Source organism: Rhinopithecus bieti, unplaced genomic scaffold (genome assembly GCF_001698545.2).
Source record: "Rhinopithecus bieti isolate Rb0 unplaced genomic scaffold, ASM169854v2 scaffold_3527, whole genome shotgun sequence".
Taxonomy (NCBI): domain Eukaryota; kingdom Metazoa; phylum Chordata; class Mammalia; order Primates; family Cercopithecidae; genus Rhinopithecus; species Rhinopithecus bieti.
The window spans coordinates 3,689,072-3,702,724 of NW_016804488.1; the positions used below are offsets into that span (position 1 = coordinate 3,689,072).

The following is a 13,653-nucleotide window of genomic DNA, read 5'->3' on the forward strand; positions in this document are numbered from 1 at the left end:
AAAAAATACATTTTGTTGGAAAAAATTAGAAAACAAGCCATAGAAAACAGGAAAACTTGAATATGTATATATTTTTAAAACTCAACCTATTCAATATTTGTGGAATAATGAAACAGAGACAAGAGACATCAAAAGAGGCTCATTAGAAGAGAAACTTTCACAAAGTCCATTTTGATCATTCTAAGGTCAAGGAATCTAACATTTCCTGTGGTCTGACAGTAGTTAAAATATGCAGTTAGCACTCTATATCAATCAGAAACATGTGCTTACGCAACATATCAGTTTCTGCACCAGCAAGCCTCTGGGCTGCCACTCTCACCAGTGGCTCTAACAGTGGCCTCATACTAAGAGCCAGATTCATACGATGAGCAGGATGACACTGGCAACACAGTAAGGAGGCCTAAGGTGTCCCTAAAGTTATCTTCAGGAATGGATCTCATGCACTGTAACTGTTCAGTTTTAGAGAACAGCTAAATGCATTTCTGCCACTGGTTTTAGATGTGAGTAATGTTTGAAACCTGGGAACAGCAGCTAATGGCAACTGAAAAAGAAAATCAAGATAATTTTTTTTTTTTGAGACAGGGTCTCACTCTGTCACGTAGGCTGAGGGCAATAGTGTGATCATAGCTCAGTGCAGCTTCAACCTCCTCAGTTCAAGCGATCCTCCAGCCTCAGCCTCTCAAGTAGATGGTACTACAGGAATGGGGATGCACCACCGCGTCTGGCTAAGTTTAAAATTTTTTGTAGAGATAGGGTCTCACTATTTTGTCCAGGTTGGTCTTGAACTCCTGAGCTCCAGTCATCCTCCTGCCTCGGCCTCTCAAAGTGCCAGGATTACAAGTGTGAGCCACCAACCCACAATAAAGTATTATAGATGGTTTGGAGTAGTTACTTCAGAGCATAAGCTCTAACCTCGCCTCACCTTTTCCCCTTTTACTTATGTTATGGAAGTTTGCAAGGAGACAAAGGAAAAAGGGTATGTTCAAGGGCTGGGAGAAAGGAGGCACAGTTCAATCCAGAGGAAGGAAAACAGGCCAAATTTCTTTTTTGCCTACTTCAACTTGACTTGCCTGGAACTTCATGTACCCATCTCTCCCTGGCACTACCGAGAGTGCTGAGGAGAGCCAACAGGGGACATGTGCAAGCCGCGCATCTGTGTGATTACGGGGATATGTATAAGGCGCAGCGGGGCCTCACCTCTTCTGTTGTCCCACGCGTAGAGCTCCTTTATCCCAAGCTCGTTCAGGGACTTGGACAGCTCCAGCTCCTCTCCGGCAATGTTGTCCCTGAGGAGAACCACATGCTCTGGGCTGACCTCACACTTTGCACAAATGACTGGGAGAATATTCTGGAGAGGAACCTCAGGGCTCACACGCACAACAGCTTTTTGTGTCCGCAGGTAATTCACGACCAAACGCACAGATTTCTGGAAGAACACACAGGCAAAAAGAATTTGGTAAGACATCCTCCCACAAAGCTTCAACTCCTGTGTCAGTCTGACAGTTGGGTGTGACAGGATTGTGTGTAGCCCGAATCTTTCTTCCACAAATTGAGTGAGTCATGGGGGAAAATGGCATAATGAATATTGAAAAACAAATGTCTAGAATAATAAATTTGGTTTAGAATCTCTTACTAGTGAACAAGCTGCTAACAACACAGTGAAATAAACATCAGGGAGGACTCTACATTTAAAATCCAACACATATACTTTACTGTCTTCCAAGGGTTCTGGCCAGATGTGAACACATGGCACTTATATGCATTTTCTAAAGGAAATAGTTTGGAAGTAGTATGAATAATTTAAAGAAAAACCCCCCAAAAACATGACGTCAAAGTTTTAAGGAGTCAAAATATCCACATAAATATAGGAACACCTATATATGTACATAGATGTATATATAAATATATATAGTGTACATACATACTATATACACATATATGAAACATATACAGTGTGTACACAGACTTACATGTATTTATGTATACACACTACACATATGTATGTAAGCTAGAAATATATTTTATTTAAAAAAAAACCAGGCGTATAATAGGAAGAAAAACACTCAATTGACTAATACTAATTCTAAATGACTGCAGATAAAGTGGTAGTCATTTTTCTTCCACTTTTACTGATCATTTTTCTTGCACTTTTACTGATCATCCTAATTGTGCTAAGACACTACAGAGCTGGACACAGTAAATGCAGATAGAACAAAAGAGCAGCAAAGGAAGGCCTCACGCTCTCTTCCAGCCTGCGTACCAGGACCCAGTGGCTGGGATAACGACGAATTTTGGGAAAAAATATGGAACCTACTGCTCCTTTACTGGTCCTCTCCTGCCCTAACAAGTGGAATCATGCATACGCCTGGGCTTACCTGCCCTGAGAAGCAGGAAGTCAAGGGAAGACGCAGGGTATATACAGAGATGCTCTGCCTCAAACACTGTTTACTTGAGGAATAAGGGGAAATCTCTGGTCAGAGTGTTCGAGAGCAACAATGAGCATGCACTAACCAATCAATCCCAGAAATTAATAGGAGATTAGTGTTGGCTGCACTGCCATTTTTAAAAGCAGGAAAATTTAGAAGATTTGCTAAGAATCTGAAAGTAACATTGCTTTTAATTTGGGCTAAAAGATTAGTATCAAAGACTTATTTAAAAGTACAATAAGGCTGGGTATGGTGGCTCAGGCCTGTAATCCCAGCACTTTGAGATGCTGAGGCAGGTGGCTCACCTGAGGTCAGGAGTTCAAGACCAGACTGGCCAACATGGTGAAACCCTGTCTCTACTAAATACACAAATTAGCCAGGCATGGTGGCATGCAACTGTAGTTCCAGTTACTCTGGAGACTGAGGCAGGAGAACTGCTTGAACCTGGGAGGTAGAGGTAGCAATGAGCCAAGATCACACCACTGCACTCCAGCCTGGGCAACAAGAGTGAAAGTCTATCTCAAAACAACAACAAAAACAATAAAAGTATATAATAAGCTACCAGAATTAATTTTAATTAATAAAAGCCTGGAATACAGCTATGTATATAAGACATTTTCCAAATGCAATGAATAAATATTTCTGACATCATTTTTTCAAAAAAAAAAAAATTCCCTTTTTATTCTCTTCCTCTGGGAAGATGTTTAAATCCTCTATAGATGCCAACTGCTTCCTGAGTCAGGAAGAATTCTAGAACTACACTGTCCAATCAGGTAGCCATTAGCTAGTGGTAATTTAAATTTAAAATTAAAATTAAATTAAAAATTCAGTTTCTCAATCACACCAGCCACATTTCAAGTGTTCAAAAGCTGTATGTGTCACTTAAAATGAAAAAAGAAAAATCTACATGAACAACAATAACAATAATAAACATACCAAATTTTAAAAAAAGCTGCATGTGGCCAGTGACTATCATATTAGAAAGTACAGAATTAGAGACTATGTCCCTCTTTGAATGAAGGTCTAATGGATAGCTCACTGTAGATCAATTCCTGTTCTATAATATATAAAGGAGCAATGTTACAACGATGAACATTATTCAATTCTGTATATTTTGTCTCCTAAAACAAACTCTGTTCAGTGCCTAGCTTTGTCTGGCATGAAAGTAGCAGCCTCAGCCACAAATCTCTCAGCCACATTGTATTTAGATAAGAAGAGCCACACTGGCCCCTACTCAGGACCTGCCACACATTCAGACACAAGTATCTCCATGTAGGTACCTACTAACCTCAGGCACCTTAGGGGGACCAGGCTTAACCTTCTCTTCAGGAACTTTTTCTTTCACAAACACAGTATGCACATTCAGGGTCCCAATCAAAGTATTTGGCTTAAAACTCAAAGGCTGTTGGGTTTCTGAAGACCGAATTTCAAGGGCGTGGTGGGATGGATTCAGGTGGTTCTGAAGGCAAAGTTCAACCAGTAGGTCCATCATTGCATGGCTGAAAAAAGGAAAACAAATCATGATTATTAGGAATGACTGTCCTCTCTCTTTTGCCTGGCTAAATAAGGGTAGAACAAATGAACAAGTGGATGAATGAGCAAATTAGATGTGCTTATGAAAAAAGACAACAGCAGCTCATTAATTCCTTCTGCATGGTTGTAGAGCAATATGTTAACATTTTCAGCACTAACAAACAACACTATTGAAAGAGAAAAATCATAATTAATAGCTTGGAAAATCGTTATATTTTTAGTTAAATCCAAGGGTATGTTGAGTTGAATCATCTAAGGTCTGTTAGCACAAATATTTTTCATGCATACAAGAAACTAAATTTTCAGTTATTCATAAATATAATGTATCTTTTTGATTTAACTTTTAAGTTCGGGGTATATGTGCAGGTTTGTTACATAAACTTGGGTTTGTTGTATAGATTATTTTATCACCCAGGTATTAATCCTAGTACCCATTAGTTATTTTTTCTGATCCTTTCCCTCCTTCCACCCTCCATCCTCTGAGAGACCCCAGTGTTTGTTGTTGTTGTTCCCCTCTATGTGTCCATGTGTTCTCATCATTTAGCTTCCACCTATAAGTCAGAACATGCAGTATTTGGTTCTCTGTTGCTGCATTAGTTTGCTAAGGATAATGACCTCTAGCTCCACCCACGTTTCTACAAAGGACATGATCCTGTTCTTTTTTTTAATGGATGCATAGTAGTCCATGGTGTATCTGTACTACATTTTCTTTATCCAACATACTAATGATGGGCCTTTACACTGATTCCATGTCTTTGCTATTGTGAATAGTGCTGCAATGAACGTACATGTGCATATGACAGAATGATTTATATTCCTTTGGGTATAAAGTAATGGGATTGCTGGGTTGAATGGTAGTTCTGTTTTTAGGTCTTGGAGGAATTGCCACACTGTCTTCCACAATGGTTGAACTAATTTACAATTCCACCTTATACACCAACAGTGTGTAAGTGTTCCTTTTTCTCTGCAACCTTACCAGTATCTGTTGTTTTTTGACTTTTTCATAATAGCCCTTCTGACTGGTGTGAGATGGTATTTCATTGTGGTTTTGATTTGTATTTCTCTAATGATCAGTGATGTTGAGCTTTTTTTCATGTTTGTTGGCCTCATGTATGTCTTCTCTTGAAAAGTGGCTGTTCATGTCCTTTGCCCACTTCTTAATGGGGTTTGTTTTTTTTCTTGTAAATTTAAGTTCCTTTTAGATGCTGGATATTAGACTTTTGTCAGATGCATAGTTGGAAAGTATTTTCTCCTATTTTGTAGGTTATCCGTTTACTCTGTTATAGTTTCTTTCGCTGTGCAGAAGCTCTGTAGTTTAATTAGATTCCATTTGTCAAGTTTTGCTTTTGTTGCAATTGGTTTTGGAGACTTCATCATAAAATCTTTGACTGTTCTATGTCCAGAATGGTATTGCCTTGGTTGTCTTCCAGGGTTTTTATAGTTTAGGTTTTAAATTTAAGTCTTTAATCCATCTTGAGTTATCTTTTGTACATGGTATACGGAAGGGGTCTAGTTTCAATCTTCTGCACATAGCTAGTCAGTTTTCCCATCACCATTTACTGAATAGGGAATTCTTTCCCCATTGCTTGTTTTTGTCACCTTCATCAAAGATCAGATAGTTGTAGGTGTGTGATCTTATTTTTGGGTTCTCCATTCTGTTCCATTGCCCTATGTGTCTGTTTTTATACCAGTAGCATGCTGTTTTGGTTACTGTAGCCCTATAGTATAGTTTTAAGTCAAGTAGCATGATGCCTCCAGCTTTGTTCTTTTGCTTAGGATTGCCTTGGCTATTTGGGTTTACTTTTTGGTTCTCTGTGAATTTTAAAATAGTTTTTTCTAGTTCTGTGAAGAATGTCATTGATAGTTTAATAGGCACAGCATATATATTGATCTGTCCTTTCCATCTGTTTGTATCATCTCTGATTTCTTTGAGCAGTGTTTTATAGTTCTCCTTGTAGTGATCTTTCACCTTGCTGGTTACCTTCATTCCTAGGTATTTTATAACTTTTTTGTGGCACTTGTGAATGAGACTGCATTCCTGATTTGGCTCTCAGCTTAACTGTGTTGATGTATAGGAATGCTAGGGATTTTTGTACATCAATTTTGTATCCTGAGACTTTGCTGAAATTGTTTAACAGCTTAAGAAGATTTAGGGTCAAGACTATGGGGTGTTCTATATACAGGATCATGTCGTCTGCAAATGGAGATAGTTTGACTTCCTCTCTTCCGATCTGGATGCCCTTTATTTTTTTCTTTTGCCTGATTGTCCTGGCCAGAATTTCCAGTACTATGTTGAATAGGAGTGGTGAGAGGGGGCATCCTTGTCTTATGCTGGTTTTCAAGGGAAATGCTTCCAGCTTTTGCCCATTCAATATGATCTTGGCTGTGGGTTTGTCATATATGGCTCTTATTATTATTTTGAGGTATATTCCTTCAACACCTAGTTTATTCAGAGGTTTTAACCTGAAAGGATGCTGAATTTTATCAAAAGCCTCTTCTGCATCTTTTGAAATAATCGTGTGGTGTCTGTCTTTTGTTCTGTTTACGTGATGAAATACATTTACTGATATGAATATGTTGAACCAACCTTGCATCCCAGGGATAAAGCCTACTTGATCGTGGTGGATAAGATTTCTGATGTGCTGCTGGATTCAGTTTGCCAGTATTTTGTTGAGGATTTCTCCACTGATGTTTATCAAGGATAGTGGCCTGAAGTTTTCTTTTTTTGTGTGGTGTCCCTGTCAGTTTTTTGGTATCAGGATAATGTTGGCCTCATAGAATGAGTTAGAGAGGAGTCCTTCATCCTTACTTACTTATTTAGTTATTTATGGGAACAGTTTCAGCAGTAATAGTACCAGTTTTTCTTTGTATATCTGGTAGAATTCAGCTGTGAATCCGTTTGCTCCTGGACTTTTTCTTTTCTTTTCTTTTTGGTTGGTAGAATATTTATTACTGATTCTATTTCAGAGCTTGTTACTGGTCTGTTCAGAGATTCAATTTCTTCCTGTTTCAGTCTTGGGAGAGTGTGTGTGTATCCAGGAATTTATCCATTTCTTCTAGATTTTCTAGTTTATGTGCATAGAAGTGTTCATAATATTCTGATGATTAGTTGTATTTCTATGGGGTCATTGGTGACACCCCACTTGCTGTTTCTGATTGTGTTTATGTACATCTTCTCTCTTTTCTTCTTTATTAGCTTAGCTAGCAGTCTATTTTATTAAGTAAAAAAAAAAAAACAGCTCCAGGATTCATTGATCTTTTGAATATATTTTCATGTCTCAATCTCCTTCAGTTCAGCTCTGATTTTGGTTATTTCTTGTCTTCTGCTAGCTTTAGTGTTGGTTTTCTCTTGGTTCTCTAGCTCTTTTAATTGTAGTGTTAGGTTGTTAAATTGAGATCTTTTTGACGTAGGCATTTGCTGCTATAAATTTCTCTCTTAAAACTGCCTTAGCTATGTCCCTGAGATTCTGGTATGTTGTATCTTTGCTCTCATTAGTTTAAAAGAACTTCTTGATTTCCCCCTTCATTTCTTATTTACCCAAAAGTAATTCAGGAGCCGATTATTCCATTTCCATGTAATTGTATTGTTTTGAGTGAATTTATTAGTCTTGATTTCTAATTTGATTGCTCTCTGGTCTGAGAGATTGGTTGTTACTATTTAATTTCTTCTGCATTTGCTGAGGAGTCTTTTATTTCTGATTATGTGATCGATTTTGGAGTACATGACACATGGCAATGAAAAAATGCATATTCTGTTGTTTTAGGGTGAAAAGTTCTGTAGATGTCTATCAGGTCCATTTGATCCAGTGCTGAGTTCAGGTCCTGAATATCTTTGTTAATTTTTTGTCTTTATGGTCTAATGTTGTCAGTGGGATGTTAAAGTCTCCCACTATTAATATGTGGGGGTCTAAGTTTCTTTGAAGGTCATTAAGAAACTGCTTGATGAGTCTGAGTGCTTCTGTGTTACATGCATATATATTTAAAACAGTTATGTCTTCTTGTTGAATTTAACCCTTTACCATTATGCAATGCCCTTGTCTTTTTTGATCTTTGTTGAATTAAAATCTGTTCTGTCTGAAATTAGTATTACAACTCCTGCTTTCTTCTATTTTCCATTTGCTTGGTAGATTTTTCTCAATCCCTTTTGTTTTGAGCTTATGTGTGTCACTGCAGGTAAGATAGGTTTCTTGAAGATAGCATACCAATGCTTTCTTGTGTTTTCCATGTGTTTGGTAGATTTTTCTTAGTCCCTTTTGTTTTGAGCTTATGTGTGTCACTGCATGTAAGATAGGTTTCTTGAAGACAGCATACCAATGGGTCTTGGTTCTTCATCCAGCTTGCCACTCTGTGCCTTTTAATTGGGGCATTTAGCTCATTTACATTCAAGGTTAGTATTGATATATGTGGATTTGATCCTGTTATCATGATGTTAGCTGGTTATTTTGCAGACTTGTTTAGTGGTTGCTTTACAGTGTCAGTAGTCTGTGTACTTTAGTGTTAGTAGCTAGTAATGGTGTTTCCTTTCCATATTTAGTGCTTCCTTCAGGGGCTCTTATAAGGCAGGTCTGGAGGTAAGGAATTCCTTCAGCATTTGCTTATTTGAAAAGGATCTTATTTCTCCTTTGTTTATGAAGCTTAGTCTGTGCAGATATGAAATTCTGGGTTGGAATTTCTTTTAAGGATGTTGAATATTGGCCCCCGATGCTCTTTTGGCTTGTAGGGTTTCTGCTAAGAGGTCCATTTTTAGTCTGATGGGCTTCCCTTTACAGATGACCTGACTTTTCTCTCTAGCTGCCTTTAACATTTTTTCTTTCATTTTGACCTTGGAGAATCTGATGATTATGTGTCTTAGGAGGGATCTTCTTATGAAATGTCTTGTTGGGATTTATATCTGCATTTATATCTTTTACATTTTTCTAGCAGAATATTTTTATTTATTTAAAGCTAAACTCTTTTTCCTATGAATTTCCCAAGAAGATGGGCACAGGATTTTTTTCCTCTGATCTATTCCTTAGTAAGTAACTTGCATAATTCTTGCAGGACATAATTATGGTTTCCAGATGTTACCAAATAAATTGAAGATTGGGAACTCATAGGGCACTGGTAAACACACAGATGCAAGTGACATCAGTAAGACAGTAGAACAGGGGGTCTCTGGCTCATGTACCCCAACAGAAAAAAATGATTTGGCAGCCTGCCATGCACAGAAGTTCCTTTGTAAGAGCTTTGGGATCCAGAAAGAAGATTGTGAAACCCTAGTAGAGCCCCAGACTGAGGAGGGACACACTGAGAAATGAGGCCCACAGTCGGCTGGCAGGTTCATAGGCTTTGGTACCAGCTATGGACTGAAAGCATCCCTGTCCTCCTATGAACTCAGCTCCAACCACAAAGAGCTGTGGTGCTTCCAAAAGTCCCATCTTCCATTTCCTGAGAGGGGCCATACCCAACCTATCCCCCCAGTAACATGCTTGCTGACCTCAGACCCAACTGCAGATACTGAAGTAGTCATGTGCCCTGGCTCCAGCCCCTCTCGACTGTGGCCTGCTGGGAGACATGTCTATTCATACCCTTGGTGACAGGTTTCCCAAGCTCAGTCCCAACCGCACTCCCTGAAACAGCCATTTTACCTGGCTCCAAACTCAGCTTGACTGAGATACCAGAGGCAAAAACATCAGTCTGGTGAGCTAGGAGTGGATCCTTACCTGCCAAAACCAGCCTAAAGACTAGAGGTGTCTGCTCCTTCAAATGCACAGACACACACAAGTTTACGTGGATCACAAAGCATAAGGTAAACACACCACCACCAAAGTTAACTAACAAAACCCCAGTAACCAATCCCAGAAAGGTGGAGATCCATAAATTACCTGAAAAGGAATCCAAAATAGCCATCTTAAAGAAGCTTAATGAGCTTCAGGAGAATACAGATTTTAAAACTAAATGAAATTAGGAAATCAATACATGAACAAAATGAGAAATTTAATAATGAAACAGAAGCATTAAGAAGAAACCAAACAGAAATCTTGGAGCTGAAGAATACAAGGATTGAACTGAAAAACCCAATAGACAGAGCTTCAACAGAAAACTTGATCATGTAGGAAAAAGAATCAGTAAATTGGAAGCCTGGCCATTTGAAATTAACCAGTTAGAAGGAAAAAAAATGAAAAGTGAAGAAAGCCTATGAAACTTACAGAACACCATCAAAGTGGTGGAAAGCCTATTTAAAGAAATAATGGCAAAAATCTTCCCAACTCTACAGAGGGAAGTTGACATAAAGTCCTAAGATCTTCAAATATATTAAACAAAAAGAGCATTACTCTGAAGCACATTATAGTTTGTCTCAAATATTAGAGTTTTTCAGAAGTAAAAGACAAAGAGACAATTCTGAAAGCAGCAAGAGAAAGGTACCTTGTCACACACAAGGGAAACATCATAAGATTTATCAGCAAAAACCTTGCAGACCAGGAGACAATGGGATGATATAGCAAAGTACTGGAAGAAAAAATGCCAACCAAGAATACTTTATCCAGAAAAACTGTAGTTTAAGGATGAAGGAGAGAGAAGTCTTTCCCTGTCAAAACTAGGAAGTTTGTCACCACTAGACCTGCTAAAGTTAGTTTTTCCAGCTGAAATGAAAAGACAACAAACAGCATCATTAAAGCATATGAAAATATAAATCTCGTTGCTAAAGGTAAACACAGAATATTATAATACTGAAATGGTACACACAAATCACTTTAAACACTAGTATATAAATTAGAAGGTAAGTTGTCAGAATAAATATAGCTACATAAATTTACTAATGGAAATACAATACAGAAAATTAAAATCTGACATCAGTTACATAAAGTGTGTGGGGGAGGGGGAAGTAAGCGTAGAGTGCCTGTATAAGATTGAAGTGAAGTGGATATCAGCTTCAAACAGATTGCTGTAACTATAAATTATTCAGTGTAAACTCCATGGTAACCACACACAAATACACACACAATGTACAGTAGATGCAAAAAAGATTAAGAGAGAAGAATCAAAGTACACTGCTACAATAGTCAAACCACAAAGGAAGACACCAAGACATATAAGAGAACTATAATAAAGGTAGAAAACAAATGACAAAATGGCAAGAGTAAGTCCTTACCTATTATTATTTAAAATTCAAATATACTAAACTGTCCAATCAAAAGAAATACTGTAGATGAACAAATAAATAATAATAATCAACTATATGCTGTCTACAAGAGACTCATTTTAGATTTGAGGACACAGAGGTTGAAAATAAAGAATGAAGAATGATATTTCATGAGAAAGGTTAAAGAAAGGAGTCGGGCGCGGTGGCTCACACCTCTAATCCCAGCACTTTGGGAGGCCGAGGAGGGGGGGGTGGATCACGAGGTCAGGAGTTCGAGACCAGCCTGGCCACCATGGTGAAACCCAATCTCTACTAAAAATACCAAAAATTAGGTGGGCATGGTGGTGGGTGCCTTAAATCCCTGCTACTCAGGAGGCTGAGGCAGGAGAATTGCTTGAACCCAGGAGACAGAGATTGCAGTTAGCCAAGATGGTGCCACTGTACTCCAGCCTGGGTGACAGAGTGGGAAGGAAAGAAGAAAGGAAGGAAGGAAGGCAGGAAGGCAGGAAGGCAGGAAGGAGGGAGGGAGGGAGGGAGAGAGGGAGGGAAAGAGGGAGGGAGGGGAGGGAGGGAGGAAGGGGAAGAAAAGGAAGAAAGGAAGAAAGAAAGGAGAGCAGGGGTAGCTATACTGTCATTAAATAAAATAGGGTTTAAGTCCAAACTGTCATGTGACAAATGTCATTATATAATGATATAAGGGACAATTCAACAGAAAGACTCAATAGTTATAAATATTAATACTTATACCACCAACACGAAAGCACCTAAATATGTAAAGTATTACATTGATAAATCTGAAGGGAGAAAGAGACAGCAATACAGTAATAATACAATAATAGGAAGAGACTTCAAAACTTTACTCTCTAAAATGGATAGATCATTCTGGTAGAAAATCAGTCAATAAGAAAATAGAATAACTGAACAACACTATAGACCAAATTGACCTAAGATACATAACTGCCATCTAATATCAGAAAAATACAGATTCTTCTCAAGAGCATATGGAACATTCTTCAGGGTATATAACAAGTTAGGTGTCAAAAGAGGTCTGAAAATGTTAGTAAGACAAAAATCTTCCAAGTGCCTTTTCCAGCCATAATGGAATGACATTAGCAATCAATAACAGTATTTTTAAGAACAACAACCAAAAAATACAAACATGGCATTCACCTTCTGTAATATCATTTTACCCACAGACTGAAGATATTAAATGGAAAATGTCATAAATAAGCAACTCACAAATTTAATCAGTGTGATGAAATCTTGCACCATCCTGCCTCATCCTGCCTGGGACATCAACCATCCCTTTGTCCAATGTATTCACACTGTATACTCTACTCGACCACTAGTCACTTCATAGCCATCTCCGTTATCAGATCACTTGTCATGGTATTGCAGTGCTTGTGTTTCAGTCATCCTTACTTTACTCAATAACGGCCTCAAACCTCAAGAGTAGTGGTGCTGGCTATTTAGATGCCAAAGAAAAGCCATAAAGTGCATCCATTAATTGAAAAGGTAAAAGTTCTTGACTTAATAAGGAAAGAAGAAAAAAGTAGGCTGAGGTTGCTAAGATCTATGGTAAAAATGAATCTTCTATCCCTAAAACTGTGAAGAAGAAAAAAGAAATTCATGCTAGTTTTGCTGTTGTGCCTCAATCTGCAAAAGTTATAGCCACAGTGTATGATAACTATTATAACTATATGGTTACAATTGTTATATTTTATTTTTAAATTGATTCATTGTCAATCTCTTACTATATCCAATTTATAATTAAATTTTATTATAGATGTGTATGTATAGGAAAAAACACAGTATATATAAACTTTAGTATTAGTACTATCTGTGATTTCAAGCATTCACCAGAGGTTTAAGAACAAATCCCCCACAGATAGGGAGAACTACAGTACATGGAAACTACGCAATACAATCTTGAGCAGCCACTGAGTCAAAGGAGACAACAAAAGGGAATTTAGGAAATATCTTGAGACAAATGAACATGAAAACAAAAGTTATCAAAACTTACGGGATGGAACAAAACTAACACTAACAGGGAAGTTTATAGCAGTAAGATCCTACATTTAAAAAGAAGGAACGGCCGGGCGCAGTGGCTCACATCTGTAATCACAGCACTTTGGGAGGCCGAGGCAGGTGGATCACTTGAGGTCAGGAGTTCGAGACCAGCCTGGCCAACACAGTAAAACCCCATCTCTACCAAAAATATAAAAATTAGCCAGGCGTGGTGGCACAGGCTTGTTGTAATCCCAGCTACTTGGGAGGCTGAGTCAGGAGAATTGCTTGAACCTAGAGGGCAGAGCTTGCAGTAATCCGAGATGACACCACTGCACTCCAGCCTGGGTGACAGAGCGAGATTCCATCTGGAAAAATAATAATAATAATAATAATAATAATAATAATAATAATAATCATCAACCTCTGTCCAGGAGTGGTAGCTCATTCCTGTAATCCCAGCACTTTGGGGGGCCGGGGCAGGTGGATCAACTGAGGTCAGGAGTTCGAGACTAGCCTGGCCAACATGGTGAAATCCCATTCCTACTAAAAATACAAAAAAAA

General features: G+C 38.2%; 1 protein-coding gene across 7 annotated transcripts in view; it reads right to left on the reverse strand.

The window, feature by feature from the left end:
- Positions 1–13,653, reverse strand: part of COBL (cordon-bleu WH2 repeat protein) — a 294,288-nt gene that overhangs the window by 184,611 nt on the left and 96,024 nt on the right. For all 7 annotated transcript variants that reach the window (XM_017868611.1, XM_017868606.1, XM_017868609.1 and 4 more), the window contains exons 3-4: positions 3,715–3,925; positions 1,198–1,426 (exon numbers count right to left, since the gene is read on the reverse strand). In XM_017868611.1, the coding sequence (XP_017724100.1) occupies positions 1,198–1,426; positions 3,715–3,925 (440 nt within the window). The remainder of the gene's footprint in view (positions 1–1,197; positions 1,427–3,714; positions 3,926–13,653) is intronic.